Source organism: Equus caballus, chromosome 7 (genome assembly GCF_041296265.1).
Source record: "Equus caballus isolate H_3958 breed thoroughbred chromosome 7, TB-T2T, whole genome shotgun sequence".
Taxonomy (NCBI): domain Eukaryota; kingdom Metazoa; phylum Chordata; class Mammalia; order Perissodactyla; family Equidae; genus Equus; species Equus caballus.
The window spans coordinates 3,423,814-3,439,495 of record NC_091690.1 but is presented as its reverse complement, the minus strand read 5'-3'; the positions used below and the strand labels follow the sequence as shown (position 1 = coordinate 3,439,495).

The following is a 15,682-nucleotide window of genomic DNA, read 5'->3' as shown; positions in this document are numbered from 1 at the left end:
TGTCTGGTTTTTTCTGGCATCTCTGTGTTGGCCTTCTTGGCACCTGCCTTGTTTTGCGCACAACAGTGTGAACAGGACAGGGCCGGCCCTGCTACTGGGCTTGACGTTTGGCCCCCAGCGCCTCAGTTGTCAGAAATGCACTTGCATGCTGTGGCGGCGTCCCACATAAAAGGATGAGAAGGACTTACAACTAGAATATACAACGATGCACTGGAGCTTTGGGGAGAAAAAAAAAGAGGAAGATTGGCAACGGATGTTAGTTCAGGGCCAATCTTCCTCACCAAAAAAAAAAAAAAAAAAAAGACTAGTACTTGCCTTATCTCAGGAGGTCTCCCCCTCAGCACTGTGGAGCCGGACCATTCTCTGTGGGGGGCCATCCTGGGTGCTGTGGGGTGTTGAGCAGCATCCCTGGCCCCCCACTCACTCAGTGCCAGGAGCGTGCCCCGCCTCTCCCAAGTTGTGACAACCACAAGTGTCTGGGACATCCGCAAGTGCCCCTTCGGGGACAGAATTGCCCCAGGTGAGAACCACGGCGTTAGCTGGTCACATCCCAAACTCTTGTTTTCTTACCTCTGACTCAGTGAGTCCCTGAGGTCCCCGAATGGGCCCGTTCCTTTCAGCGTCACCACGAGCCAGTTGCTGTCCTGAGCGCTTGGTGGATGTCAGCTCCATCCTCATCTCAACCATCCGGGGTGGGTGCTACTCGTGTGCCCATCTTCTAGATGGGGAAACTGAGGCAGGGAGAAATCAAGTAATCGGCTCAAAGTCTCCCAGCCAGTCAGTGGTGGAACTGGACTCAGACCCTGGGGTGCCGGCCCCAGAAACCTAGAGGGCCCAGAGGGCGGGTGTGGGTGCTCGTCCTTCGGCATGCACCCCGACTTGCTGGGGAGCTTGTCTGGCCCCGCTTGCCCTCTCTGGCCCTTCATTGGTCCATCCACAAAACGGGGTGTATCAGTCGGCCGTTGCCGTGTTAACATGTTGGCACTAACTTGGTGGTTTTAAGCTGATTTTCTCCCCATATCTTGTTAAGTCCGTTTCGATGTCACGAGGCAACTGGATTTGTCACAGCATCCATACTACTCTTGTGTCTGTTCCGGTTCTGAGAGATGAGACATCACAGGCTTTTCTTTTTTTTTTTTTTCTGAGGAAGATTGGCCCTGAGCTAAAATCTGCCGCCAATCCTCCTTTTTTTTTTTTTTTTTTTTTTTTGCTGAGGAAGACTGGCCCTGAGCTCACATCCATGCCCATCTTCCTCTGCTTTCTATGTGGGACGCCTACCACAGCATGGCTTTTGCCAAGCGGTGCCATGTCCACACCCAGGATCCGAACTGGTGAACCCTGGGCCGCCGAAGCGGAACATGCAAACTCAACCGCTGTGCCACCAGGCCAGCCCCTTACGTTTTGAAAGCGTTTTAAAGCAGAGAGAAATTGTCAGCAGAGACCATCTGTGGTCTGCAAGGTCTGACCTATTCACCGTCTGACTCGTCACAGGAAACGCTGGCAGGTCCTTCTGGAAGCCACGGTCCCGTCCTGTGCGTGGGCACATCTCCAGTGGATGATGATGGCGGTTCTGGGGGGGGGCGGGTCAGGGAAGCAGGTGTCGCTGCTGGAGCGATGGGATGGGCCAGCGATGTCTGTCCCCAACTGAGACTCGGAGGCGAGAGGGGGACGTTGGCTCACCCCCAGGCCCCCTGGAGAGCAGCAATGACCCTCTATTCTTTCTCATTAGCAAGGGTGGGGCGATGTCACCTTCTCTTGGGGACCCTTGGTCTGACGGGCAGGAATTTATAAATCCGTATGACAAAGCCGCATGGGACAGCCCCCCTATGTTCTAATCCTCCCACTCCTGGGTTTATCCCCAAGTTCAGCGTGCGCAGATGTCCACACAGGGACTTGCCCCCAAATGTTCATGGCATCTTCATTCCAAAGAGCCCCAAACTGGGGGAAAACCCAAGTGCGCATCCAGAAGCCAGCAGATAAACCAATCAGGGTAGAGGTCACGCCTCGGAATATTACACAGCGAAGAACAAGGATAAGTGACTGATCGTCGCGACAACGCGGGTGAAACTCCCAGGCGTGATGTTTTGCGAGCAGAAGCCTTCTGTGGTCTGATGGCCTTTCGATGAAGTTTCAAAACGAGTGAAACTAAACCGTGACGGGAGAAATCGGCTCTGGTGAGTAATGACGGCCAAGGGGCAGGAAGTGACCTCTGTCCTCCTGGGAGCGTTGGCCACGGAGAGGGTTACGTACCCGAAAGTCCGCTGAGCTGTTTATTTAAGATTTGTTTGGTTTGGTGCCTCTGAACAATCCCACGACACAAATTAAGAAAGAGAAAGTGCGAGTGGTGGGGATGGGGGGGAGGGTGGCGGGAAATGAGCCCGTTCATTCACTTCCGGGGGGGCCGGTGAACAGGGAACACAAATTTGGAGAACAATCCAGAAGGACGTATTAAGAGCGAGACTGTATCTTCCCCACGGCCGAGGAGAAGTCAGTCCCTGCAGTTCCCCCTTCCCCAGACGCCCCAGAGAAAAGTCACCTCATCCTTTTCTCAACCCCAGGAGGCAGCTGCTGTGGTCATCTCTGTGTTGTGGGGGAAACTGAGGCACAGCTCCGCGGGCTCGTCCTCCGCCCCACCTCACAGCTGGTGAGTGTCAGAGTACGGATCTGAACCACGCCTGGTTTTGTAAATAAAGTTTTATTGGCACACGGCCGCGCCCACTTATTGACGCGTCACCTGGGGCCGCTTTCGAGCTACAACTGGCAGCGTGAGTAGTTGTGACCTAGATGATCTGGCCCGAAATGCCAACAATATTTATTCTCTGGGGATCAAAGATGACCACCACGATCTGTCTGTCGTGGGGACAGGCCCCGATTGAACGCTCCCAAAATTCCTGATGATCCGGCAGGATGCGGAGAGAGGCACGGGAAGATGGATTTAAAGGGATGCACTACTTTTTTTTTTTTTTTTTTTTTTTTGGTGAGGAAGATTGGCCCTGAACTAACATCTGTTGTCAATCTTCCTCTTTTTTTTTTCCTCCCCAAAGCCCCAGTACATAGTTGTATATCCCAGTTGTGAGTCCTTCAATGTGGGACGCCACCACATCCCACTTCTGTGCGAGGTGGCATGATGTCATTATTAACACCCAGGCTGATGAAGCAGAACTTCACCGCTGGGCCACGGGGCCCGCCCTGGGGAAGATGGATTTAATGCCCTCTCCACCGCCAGCTCGGGAGGCCCCAAAGGCAGGGCCCACTTCCCCCACTGCCCCCACCGCCACCATCTATCCCCAGAGCCTAGACACACCTGGTACACAGTAGGTACTCAATAAAATTTCTCCCTCAGTGGAGACGGACACGAAGTCAGAGGCTGTGGCGGGGAGGTGGGGTTGGGGGGCTCTTAGCATCCATCTAACTTCCATTTGCACCGCCGTCCCATGAACCTGGGTGCCAGCTTTGGCTTGGGGTCCACGCACCTCTCAGGGGCCCTAAGGATGGAATTCGGGGTGTCTGTGAACTGACGGGGGGAAAACCCCACATCTCTGTTTTCACTGACTCTGACCCATATTTGCCATTTCCTCAGTTCTGAAGGAAGGCACCGGCAGGATGTGGTCCCCCATAGAAAGCCACAGATATCTTCATATCGATGGCATGGCTGCAGGTGGCTCGAAATATGGCGGCCACTTGTCGCCACTGCAAAATCGCCGTCCTTATGGATCTCGCTGCTGAAAGTGGTGATAAATTTAAAGATTTGTCCCCAAGTGCTGTTTGTTCCCGGATCGCTCAATTTCAAAAGTATTTTTAAAGTGATTGTCTTATGAGTATTTAAATTTTTTTTTCACTGTAAAATAACATAAAACTTACCTTTTAACCGTTTTCAGTGCCCAGCTCAGTGGCATGAAGCACATTCACACGGTTGTGCCACCATCCCCTCCATCCGTCTCCAGAACTTTCCATCTCCCCAAACTGAAGCTCGGTCCCCATGAAACACTGACTCCCACCCCTCCCCCAGCCCCTGGCCCCCCATCCACTTTCTGTCTCTGTGGCTGTGGCTCCTCTGGGGACCTCCTGTGAGTGGACCACACAGTGTGTGTCCCTCTGTGTCTGGCTCACGTCCCTGAGCATCACGTCCATCCACGCTGGAGCAGGAGTCAGGATTTCCTTCCTTTTCACGGCTGCGTAATATTCCGCTGAATCCATATCCCGGATTTGTTTATCCATTCATCCAACAATGGATCCTCAAACGGTCTTTAAAAAGTCGCTTAACGAATGTATTTCGACATAAGGGATTTCCCTGGAACCTCCCGCCTCCCGTTTTCTGCGTCTAACAAATGGCATTTGGAGAAGAACTTCTGGGCGGCTCCAGGCTGACAAGGGGACCCAACATTACGATTTTCCTGGACCTTTTCCTCCATTAAAAAAAATAATAACAAAAATGACATTTTATGACTTCCTTGGTATAAAGACGAACATAATGCAGGCTGGATTTTTTTTTTTCTTTCTGATTTTAAAGGAAATGAAAACCTTTTCGTGGGCCCCCAAAACTCTGATGGGCCCGGGGCCCCGTATCCTGACTCTGCTTAGTGGTTGTGCCCACCCGGGGTCCAGGACCCCAAAAATGGCCAGGACCCCTGCGAATTTAAACGCATCTGCAAACACCGAGTCGGGCTGGCTGCCCCTGTTCCAACCCCGCGGGCGTCGCCAAGCCCCCCCCCCCCCACGGTGGCCCCCACTCTCCTGCTTCCCAATTTTGGGGAGACCCCCCCCACCCCCACGCCGGTCCTATTTCCTGGAAAGCACTGATCACTAATTGAGATCCTCTAATTGTGAAATTGCTTTCTCATCTGCGTCCCCCCTAGACTGTGAAAGGCCTGGCCCCGGTCCCCGTCGTGGTCCCCCGCGTGCGGCGCCCGGGGGCGCTGGGGGTGGCAGCCGGTGGAGGGCGTCGCCCGGGGCGCCGAGGGGACTTTCCCGGGACCGGCGGCGCCGTGACCTCACCTCCTCCCTCCGCCCCGGGACGGAAGGGGCGGGCGGCGCCGGGGGAGGAGCTGCGCCCGTGCGCCCCGCGCTGCGCCCCAGCCCCGCGACTGCAGCGCCGCGGCCGCCCCGGAGCCCGGTAGGTGGGGAAGGGGCCACGGCCGGCCGGGGGCCCGGGGGTGCGGGGGGCGTGACCCCAAGGCCTGCGGGGGGCCCGAGGGTGCCGGGTTCGAGGCCAGCTGCCCACTCCGGGCTCCTGGCGTCCTCGCGCCGCGTGTCCGGGGGCCCCTTAACGCTCCAGCTCCCCGCCCCGGTGGCCCAGGGCCTCGCCGACACCCTGGGTACCCACTCACACCCCAGATCCTTCCACACACACCCCGGATCCCTCCACACACACCCCGGATCCCTCCACACACACCCCGGATCCCTCCACATACACCCCGGATCCCTCCACATACACCCCGGATCCCTCCACACACCCGGGATCCCTCCACACACCCGGGATCCCTCCACACACACCCCAGATCCCTCCACACACACCCAGGATCCCTCCACACACACCCAGGATCCCTCCACACACCCAGGATCCCTCCACACACACCCCGATCCCTCCACACACACCCCGGATCCCTCCACACACACCCGGGATCCCTCCACACACACCCCGATCCCTCCACACACACCCCGATCCCTCCCCAGCTCCACCCCCATTCCTCCCCTTCTTTTCTGATTTCTGCCCAATTCTCGGCCTGTCTCTGCCCAGCCCGGGTTCCTCCCGCCCCGCCGCCCCACCCCCCTTCCCCAGGCCCCCATTTTCCCAGGGGCTCCCCGCACCCTCCCCGCTGGGGCCTGGGGCTGGTTGGGTCCTGGCCGCTGGGCCACGCAGAGCCCGGGGTGCGGAGGTCCTGGCGCCCCGTTTCTTCCCTGTCCCTGTGGCCGAGCAGGAGGTTGGGGGTGGGGTGCAGGGGGCGCCACGCTGTGACCGAGGCCGGCTGGAGGTCTGGGGTGTGGGTTCCAGAGTTTGGGGGCGGGGTGGGGGGTGGGACAGGCTCCCCCAACTGCCGGAGGCCTCTGTTTCGTCCTGCGAATAAGGGGTGTTCATTCATTCTTCAGCTCGCGTTTATGGGGCACCTGCTGTATGCCAGGAGCCGCTGCTCAGTGTGTTGGCCCACAGCGCCCACAGTGTGAATGGTCAAAGGCCACATGTGTGCCACAGGCCGAGGCGGGTATCCAGCCTGCCTCCAGGAGTCCTTGGATCCAGGCATGGGAAGGACGGGCGTGCACACAGTAGGCCCTCAGTGGGTCAGGGCGGGGGCCCGGAGCCAGGCTGCCTGGTCTAAATCTCTCCCCTTTACTTTCCTCCTGCGTTAGCTGGGGCAAGTCACTCCACCTCTCTGTGCCTTCTTCTCTCATCTGTAAGCGGGCAAACAGTCCTAACTCACAGGCTTGCCAATTGCTTCGAACAGTCCCTGGCACATAGTAGGTCCCCACTAAACACTTAGTGAATAAAGCCCCTTCAGGCTCCCACACAGTTTTCAGAGACGGTCTGGCTGTGCTCGCCTGCCTTCCACGTCCCGTTGGAACATTTCCTAATTAGCCGGAAGGAGCGACTTGCGCCCCTACTGTGTGCCAGCTCTGGTGGAAGACAGGACATGTTTTGTCCTGCTGGGGAGGGAGGATTCAGAAACAGGAAGCATTTCTTGCGTGCCCACTGTGTGCCAGGCGCCACTCTGTCCGAGCCTTGATTTCTTCAGTCCCTGAGCATTTATGGAACACCTACTGTGTGCCAGTCGCTGGGGATACAGCTGTGAACAAGCCGGGTGAACATCCCTGTTTCAGGGGTGCTCACTCTGTGTGGAGCGATGCACAGTCAGCATCATTAGCAGGTCCGTCGGTCCAGTCGTGCGCCGCACAATGACGTGTCGGTCAATGCCGGACCGCATTACGGGCTGGTGGCCTGGTCAGAGGAGCGCCCTAGAGCCCAGGCGTGTGGGAGGCTGTGCCATCGAGATTCGCGTGAGTCCTGTCTGTGATGTTTGCACCGTGACCAAGTGGCCTAACGACGCCGTTCTCCGAACGCATCCCCGTCGTTAAGGGACACGGCAGTCGAGTCAGGTGGCGCGAATTTGCAAGGAGAAAAATCAGGCAGAGAGCATGTGGGCGTGGGCTGCTGCCTGAAACGGGGCGGCCAAGGTCGCTCTTGATGAGAAGGTGACTTCTGAGCTGAGACCTGAAGGAGGCGAGGGGGCCGGCGGTGTGGCCGGCGGTGTGGCTGTGTGGAGAAGGGTGTTCTGGACTGAGGGAAGAGCCAGTGCAAAGGCCCTGGGGCAGGAGCTCGCGTGTGTGTTTGAGGAACAGGGAGGCTGGAAGGAGAGGGAGCGTGGGAGGAGGGGACGGTGGGGAGGGGACCGCTTTCTGGAAGGACCGGATCGAGTGAATCATGCCCAGGGCTCCCGATCCCTCCCTCCTGGCCCCACCCCATTCCTCCCACATCCTTCCGCTCACACATTCTCCCAGGTGCCCCTGCTTCTGCTGCTCCCAGTCTCCAGATTACCCACAAACCCGCCACGCCCTCCCCTCCCACCTGCTCCAGTCGCCGTCATCGTTCACCTGAGCCGATGGCCACCTCCACCCTCGTCCACCCCCACCTCGCACCCCACGGTCTGTCCTCCCCGCGCGACCTGGAGAGGGTGCCCGGGAGCCCCTGAGTCAGGGCCTGCCCTCCTCTGCCCGCAGCCCTCCAGGGTAAAAACCGAAGTCCTCCCGGTCAGTACCCACCAGGCCCTGCATGCCCTGCCCCTGCCCCACCCGGGCCTCCTCGCTGTTCCTTCAACATAGTCCTGCCCCAGGACCTTTGCACAGGCTGCTCCCTCTGCCTGGAACACCCTTCCCCGAGACATCCGCCCGAATGGCCCCCTCACCTCCTTCAGGTCTCCAGCTCACGTGTCACGTCCTGCCAGAGGCCACCCTTGATCTCCAGGCTCCGGAACTTTCCTCCGTCGTGGCCCCACCCCACACCCTGGCTGTCTCCTGGCCAGCACTTTCCGTCCTCCACGATGGCTTCCTCTGTCGTCTATTATCGGTCGCCCCCACGGGGCCGGGCGCCCTGAGGACAGGGGTCTGCCCGTCTTGGCACCTGCAACAGCCCTGGGTATGTCCTGCCGAGCTCGTCACCCATGGCGATGGACAAATGGGGAAACTGAGGCTGAGAAACCCACAGGCCGGCCCCACCCAGGTGGATGCCTTCGCTCCCCCACCCCCCCAGGCGCCCGCTCCCCCGGGATGCCAGGCAGACTTTGTCCCTGGGGGCGGAGGGCAGAGTGGAAGCCGTGTTTCCGGAAGGCTGGGGTGGTAGCTGGGCGGAGCGGGTGGGGGACACTCGGGGACAGAGTCCGCGGAGGGGTCAGAGGTCGAGCTGGTCAGCAGGGAGGGGAGAGGAGAGACGGGGGGACATTTGAGATTTGCAGGGATGCGGGTGGGGCCACCCCGCCCATTGGGGCCTCGTTTTCCAGCCCCCACCCTGAGTCCTCCCCATGGGGTCCCCCATGTTCGGTGCCGGCAGCTTATTTGGATTCGCGATCCCCTCGCCGTCCGGGGGGCAGGTGGGAGTTTGCAGCCATTTCTTTTCCTTTTCATATTTTCTTGGTGGATAAGCTGAGCCCAGAATCACACGCGAATCCTACGGATTGAACTTGATGGGTTTTTGGGGTGCACGTGGCGTGAAGCCGGCCGTGGCGGGCAGCCCCACTCAGCCAGGCCCGGGCGCTTGATCTGCTGTGCCCTTTATGCGTTAAAAATCGGAGGGCGTGTGCCAACACACGTCTGTTTTTTTAAGTTGTATACACAGCTGTTCTCAGGAGCTGCCAGGAGGTAGAAAGAATAGTTGATCTGAGGACCATGGCTGTTGAGCGGCCGTCAGACCGTATTTCCAATACATATCTTGACACTTTCAAAAAATGTGGCCAACTTGTGGTCCCACCTGAATATAAGATCGTCATCTTTTTTTTTTTTTCTTGCTGAGGAAGATTGGCCCTGAGCTAAAAATCTGTGCTGATCTTCCTCTATTTTGTATGTGGGTCACTGCCACAGCTTGGCTGCTGACGAGCGGTGTAGGTCTGCATCCGGGAACTGAACCAAAGCAGAGCGAATGGAATGTAACCACTAGGCCATGGGCTGGCCCCAAGATCATCGTCATTTTTATCCCCTCATGTGGCTGATAGCGAGGTCCCCTTGGAGACACGAGAGGCTGTATATCCGCCTTTCTCTTGTCGCTCCCTTGCGCCTGGATTATGGGCGGCGGCTTCCATCTCCCGCTTCTCCCCGGCACTCCCCCGGCTGCCCTCCTTTCCAGAAGATTCTTTCAATTCAAACTAGGTCCCTGGAGGCTGGAGTGTGTGGTGACTCACTTCGGGGACCACGGGCTCAGGGCGTTCCGGAGCCAGGCAGCCTGGGTTCCAGTCCCGCTGGGCCCCTGACAAGCTGTGTGACCCCAGGCTGCTCCCACAACTTCTCTGTGCCTCCATTTCCTTGTGCCAAAAAAATGCCGACGACCCCAGTGTTACCAACTGTGGCGCCGACATGGAAACCTGGGCCGCGTGACAGAAATAGAACAGGACCCGAGTGGGTCCCTTAAAAGTTCCCAGCGGTCACATGGACAAAAGGAGAATCGAACATCAGGAATTAATTCTGATCCATTTTATTGATCCTAATATGTCACCGTGGGATCCACGTCCCGCGTTCCCCCTGGGGGCATCGTCCCTGCCCCTTTTGGGCATGAATTCGTCAAAATCTGGCCTGCATTTTACCCAAACTCAACCCAGACGCCGTGTTTTCGACAAAGTGAAATTCGATGCCGCCGAAGTCGTGTTGAAGGGGGAGAAATATGTCACCGCGCGACAGCGAGCATTTCGATTTTGACGAATGAAAAATGAGTGGGACGGAAAATTCCGTTTCTCTTCGGTCGCTGCGGCCGCATCTGAAAGCGCGGGAGGCACGCGTGGCCGGGGGCCGCCCGCCACACAGGGGACGGACGATGGGCTGGGGGGGCTCCAAGCTCGGAAATTTATCGTCGTCCCGGGGCCGGAGGCTGGAGTCCGCGGTCGAGGTGTCGGCAGGGCTGGCTCCTCCGAGGCCTCTCTCCGTGGCGTGTGGACGGCGGCTCCCCCCTGTGTCCTCGTTGGTCGTCCCTCTGTGCGTGTCTGTGTCCCCATCTCTTATTCTTACAAGGACACGAGTCCTCTTGGATCAGGACCCACCCCAGTGACCTCATTTCCCCTTAATCACCTCTGTGAACACCCATCTCCAAACACCGTCACGTTCTAAGGTCCTGGGGTCAGGCTTCCGCATCAGAATTTGGAGGAAGACACAATTTACGTCCCCAAAGAATTCTCTGGGCTCAAGAGAGAGAGGCCTCTGGTTCTTAGGGTTACAGACCTTTGGCGCCAAATAGCTGCGCTGCCAGACACCAGCCCCGTGCTGCGATCTCAGTCACGCTTGGCCCTCTGAGCATGGAGAAAAGTCACGTGCCTGCCTCGCAGCCCAGGTGTCGGCCCCAAAATGAATGTTTTCAGGATATTTTGTGGCCGCTGTAGCCTGGAAGGGGCCCGTGGAAAGGGATACGTCAATGAGTGGGTGTGGCCATGTGCCGATAAAACTTTATTGACAAAAACGGCCCCCGGGCTGGACTTTGGGACTCCCTGTCCTAGGCAGTTGTCACAGTGTCGTCAGGACGGGCTCGACTGCAAACCTGAAGGAGGGTAGGGAGTGAGCCGAGGGGATCCCTGGGGCAGACTGGGTTCCAGGCAGAGGGAACAGCCTGTGCAAAGGCCCTGGGGCAGGAACGTGCCTGGTGAGTTTGAAGAATAGCAGGAAAGCCACGCTGCCACATTTCTTCCTATTTCTATTTTTTGCTGTTTTTTTTTCTCTCTGTCTTGGTCTGTTCAGATCTGTAAAAATTACTTCTCAAATGAATGAATGAATGAATGAATGAATAAGTGAGTGCTCCCTGTGCGTCCCTTCCTCCCCCTCACACCCTTCGTTTCTTTATTGGACAACAAACGCGTTTTGAGTTTTTGCTCCACGGGGGGCCCATGGTTTTTTTGTTAAGTTCACAAATTCTCATAAAAATATTTGAATTGAAAAGAACAATTGGATCGCCAACTCGGCAAAACGTAGCAATTCCTGAAACTCAGCCTTTCTGGTTTCTCTAGCAAAAGGAGCAGCTGTGGTCCCCACCAGCTCTTCTCCTCGTGGCTGTCGGATCTAGACAGGTCCAAGGTCAGGTCCCCCCAGGCCCCGCACGACCTGCCCCGTCCCCTCCCTGCCCTCCCTCCTCCCTCTGCTCCAGCCACACGGGCCTCCTCGCTGCTCCTCCCACATGCCAGGCCCAGGCCTGCCCCAGGGCCTTTGCACTTGCTGTGTCCTCAGCCTGGAACTCTTTCCTCAGATGTCCCCATGGGTCACTCTGTCCGTTTTTAGGTCCTGTTGAAACCTGTCTTCTCCTCGAGGCCTCTCACACCCCGTTGTTGGAAACTGCCAACACCCACCCCCATTCTTGGTGCTCCCGGCCCTCCTCCCCTCCTCAGCTTCCTGTGTGGCACTTGTCACCCGCCGGCAGACTCAATTCTCCCGTTTATCTGTCGCTCATCCGTTCCCCACACCAGAAAGTCACCTCCAGTTCCTGGGTCTCTGCTGTCGCCGCCCCCCCCCATCCGAATTTCAACACAACCAGGCCGCTTCCATTTTTGAAAAGGCCAGACGGCCGCCCGCCTCCCTACATCCTTCACCCCGGGGCCACGCCACTGCCGCCCCGCTCCCCGGTCCACGCAGTCAGGTCCCCCTCGCACCCCGGCCCCCGACACCAGCTCCCCCCGGGCTCCCTCTGACCTTCCTGGAATCATCCCCCTGGGCCCGGGGCCCCAGGGGACCACAGGACATCGGCTCAACACGATGTGTTAAAAACGCTGAGTCATTTGTGCCACAAACTCCGTGACGGATCAACCATGAATCAGCTCTGTGTCCAGGAGGCCTTGACGTCAGCGCCGAGCCATATTTGGGGCCAGATTCTGTTGTAGGGGGAACAGGGTGACGTGGGATGGATGGACTGAGCTGGGGAACCGGGGTGCTCCCGGAGGGCCCCCCTGCGGTGGTGGCCTCGTACCCGAGAGCTGATGATGAGATTAAGGTCACCCAGGCCAAGATGTGGGGAGAAGGCGCTCCAAGTGGCCAGAATGGCACATGCAAAGGGCCTGCGGTAGGAACCCACTTGGCATGAGAAATGGAGACAAGAGGAAATAGCCTCTTGGCAGCACTGTTGGGCATATAGCTGGCGCTCGGCAATGGTTAGCGCACCCTATTGATAACGCCACCTACATCAGTCAGCTATTACTCCGTAACAAATGACACTAGAATTTCGTGGCTTAAAACCACGGGAATCTGGGGCCAGGTGGATGGGGTGGTTCTGCTACGTGTCTCTCATGGGATCGTGGTCAGAGTCACCCAGAGGAAGAGTCACCAAGAAGAAAGCCGGTGTCTTTTATACTGTCACCCAGGACACCTCGTCCTTTCTGCCATATTCTGTCAATCCCGTAGGTTGACTCCGGCACGCTGTTGGAAGGAATTTGCAAAGGCTGTGAATATAGACGCAGGGTCCCTGGGGGCCATTGGGGAGCCTGGCCAGCAAACACATATTAAGTACCTACTGTCTCCAGTGATCAGGCTTAGGACTTTCTATGTTAACACAACACAATTCCCTGAAACCACCCCATAAATGGGCTTATTATTAGCCTTGTGGGCAGTGTAGACTAGTGATCAGGCAACAGCCTTGGAGCCAGGCTGCTTGGGTTCAAATCTCAGCTCTGTCCCTCACTGCTGTGTGACTTTGGCTAAGTGCCTTGACCTCTCTGTTCTCTCTCTTCATCTACACACGGGGAAAATAGGAGTGTGGATGTTTGGGTGACACCAGGCAAGTGTCGGCTGCCATCCTCTTGCAGAGGAGGACACACAGGCTTTGGGGGGTGGGGTCACGTCTTCCCAAGTCACCCTGCGAGCTGCTGGTAACTGTCTTTCCTGCTCCCTGCAGATCTGCTCCAGTGGCCCCGGGACCTGTCCGGTGAGCGGGGAGGAGGCGCCAGGCGTACAAGGCGGCGGGCCGCGTGGAACATGCCTCCCCCAGCGGGGGCTTCTCCCGCCCGAGGCCGCCACCCCCCGCGCCCATGGCCGCCGGCCCGGGCCCGTCGCTCTCCGGCGCCTTTGAGCTGCTCGGCGCTGCGGGCCACGACAAGCTCCTGTATCTGAAGCACAAGCTGAAGAGCCCACGGCCGGGCTGCCGGGGCGCCGAGCTCCTGCACGCCATGGTGCTGCTGAAGCTGGGCCAGGAGACCGAGGCCAGGATCTCCCTGGAGGCCTTGAAGGCCGACGCGGTGGCCCGGCTGGTGGCCCGCCGGTGGGCCGGCATGGCCGGCGCCGAGGACCTGGAGGAGCCCCCGGACTTGTCCTGGGCCGTCGCCCGGCTGTACCACCTGCTCAGCGAGGAGAAGCTGTGCCCGGAGCCTCTGCGGGATGTTGCCTACCTGGCAGCCCTCCGTGCTTTCAGCTCCAGAGATGACCACCGGCTCGGGGAGCTCCAGGACGAGGCCCGGGACCGGTGTGGGTGGGACATCGTTGAGGACCCCGTGGACTTCGGGCCTCTGCACTCCGATATGGGCTGCCTCCCGCCGGCCTCGGCGTCGCCCTCCGGGACCCGCAGCCTCCCGCAGCCCATCGAGGACCTGTCGGCCTGGAGCCGAGGGTGTCCCCTGAGGTCGGGCGGCAGCCCGGTGTCCCTGGCCAGCGCCTTGGAAATCAGCCAGTCGCCCACCATGCGCATCCTCAGCCTGCAGCACGGTCCCCACGGGCCCAGCAGGCTGTGTGACGAGCCCCGGGCCAGCGTGGCACCTGAGCCCGCTCCCACGGGCTGCCAGGAGCCCGAGGAGATGAGCTGGCCCCCGTCGGGGGAGCCCGCCAGCCCCCCGGTGCTGCCAAGCCACCCAGCCCTGCGGCTTCCTGAGGACACCCCGGATGTGCCTGCTGGCCTGGCCGACACCCCGAAAGCTCCAGAAACCGGCACCCATTACCCGGTGGAGTGCACGGAAGTGTCGGCGGCACCCCCGTCTCTCGCCTCGCCCTCCAGGCCCGTCAGGGACCCGACGCCACCCCAGCTTCCTGCAGAAGACGCCGCTCGGCTACCCCCCAAGCCGTGCCCACCGACTCCCTCGGCCCCCACCACGTCCCCCTCCTTCCCTCCTCCATCCACCCCTCCTTCCGCTCGCCCAGCCCCCTCCAACCCGGGTCCCGCCTCTCCGGAGGCCCAGCCGTCGGAGCAGAAGTTCTATAACTTCGTGGTCCTGCACGCGGGGGCCGACGAGCCCATCGCCCTGCGCGTCCGCGAGAGGCTGGAGGCCCTGGGCGTGCCCGACGGGGCCACCTTCTGCGAGGACTTCCAGGTGCCGGGGCGCGGGGCGCTGCGCTGCCTGCAGGACGCCATCGACCACTCGGCCTTCACCATCCTGCTGCTCACCGCCAACTTCGACTGTCGCATGAGCCTGCACCAGGTCAGCCAGGCGCTCATGAGCAGCCTCACGCGGCACGGCTGGCAGGACTGCGTGGTCCCCTTCTTGCCGCTGGAGAGCTCCCAGGCCCAGCTGAGCCCCGACACCGCCAGCCTGCTCTCCGGCCTGGTGTGGCTGGACGAGCACTCCCGGATCTTCCCCAGGAAGGTGGCCAGCACCTTTAAGCTCCAGCAGCTGCGGGCCCGCAGAGCCAACTGGAGGAGGGAACAGGACGCCCGGGCCCTGCGGGCGCAGAGCCAGCAGCTAGACGGGGAGCGGCTGCAGCTGGCGGCCTTGAATGCCGCCTACTCCACGTACTTCCAGAGCTGCTTGTCCTGGCAGGCGCAGATGGAGAAGCTGCAGGCAGCTTTTGGGAGCCACATGTCACTGGGGACTCAGGGGCCTTCTGGGGGCCAGGTGCCCGGGGGAGCCCAGCCTTTCCCAGCCTTTCCCACCTGGCCCGGCCATCAGCCGCCTCCGCGGCTGGCGGGCACCCCTCCACCACCCTTCGCGCAGCCCCCTGCCTTCCCGCAGCCCCCCACCATCATGCAGCCCCCCAACTTCCCGCAGCCCCCCACCATCATGCAGCCCCCCGCCTTCCCCCAGCCCCCCGCCTTCCCGCAGCCCCCACCTGTGCCCCCCCAGAGCCCGGGGCTGCAGCCTCTCATCATCCACCACGCGCAGATGGTGCAGCTGGGGCTCAACAACCACATGTGGAGCCAGAGGGGGACCCAGGCGCCCGAGGACAACACTCAGCAGGGGGAGTGACCAAGTGACTGGGGCCTGATGACCTCGGGCCCCCTGGGGCTGGACCTCAGAGGCCCTCTCCTCCCTTTCCGGGGGCGCAGTGCAACATGGGGTCGTCCGCCGCTTCCAGGACGTTGGCGGGAAGACCTCCATCTCTCAGGACAGAGTGCAATGACCCCGATGACTTGCTGGGGGGCCCAGATCCTCTCTCCCTGGATGGGGGGAGGGGCTGGGGGATAGGGTGACGGTGTTTTAATTATAATAAATATTTATTGACTGCTTTTCCAGCGCCGTTCTCTCCTGGGAGACCTCTGCCCGGCGACGTCTTGAGATAAAAACTTGATGACTGTTCCCAAAAAGGGAACCGGAATGGA

The 15,682-nt window shown here is 59.6% G+C and overlaps 1 protein-coding gene and 1 long non-coding RNA gene across 4 annotated transcripts; one reads left to right on the top strand and one right to left on the bottom strand.

Annotated features, from left to right (window-relative positions):
* Window positions 1-5,010: 5,010 nt before the first annotated feature.
* TICAM1 (TIR domain containing adaptor molecule 1) lies at window positions 5,011-15,589 on the top strand. Of its 2 annotated transcripts, none has more exons than XM_023644472.2 (2): window positions 5,011-5,113; window positions 13,055-15,589. In XM_023644472.2, exon 2 carries the CDS (start codon window positions 13,188-13,190, stop codon window positions 15,327-15,329), a length of 2,142 nt encoding a protein of 713 aa, XP_023500240.1. In that variant the 5' UTR covers window positions 5,011-5,113; window positions 13,055-13,187; the 3' UTR covers window positions 15,330-15,589. The 2 variants fall into 2 exon arrangements, with proteins under 2 accessions (XP_023500240.1, XP_070128643.1); XM_070272542.1 differs by lacking the exon at window positions 5,011-5,113 and adding an exon at window positions 7,905-8,125.
* LOC111774185 (uncharacterized) lies at window positions 9,655-12,579 on the bottom strand. Of its 2 annotated transcripts, XR_011440380.1 has the most exons (3): window positions 12,134-12,579; window positions 11,860-12,038; window positions 9,655-10,720 (listed from the first exon to the last, which is right to left on the bottom strand). It is a non-coding gene; the product is annotated as an uncharacterized lncRNA (long non-coding RNA). The 2 variants fall into 2 exon arrangements; XR_002808994.2 differs by lacking the exon at window positions 12,134-12,579 and having other exon boundaries at window positions 9,655-10,919.
* Window positions 15,590-15,682: the final 93 nt, after the last annotated feature.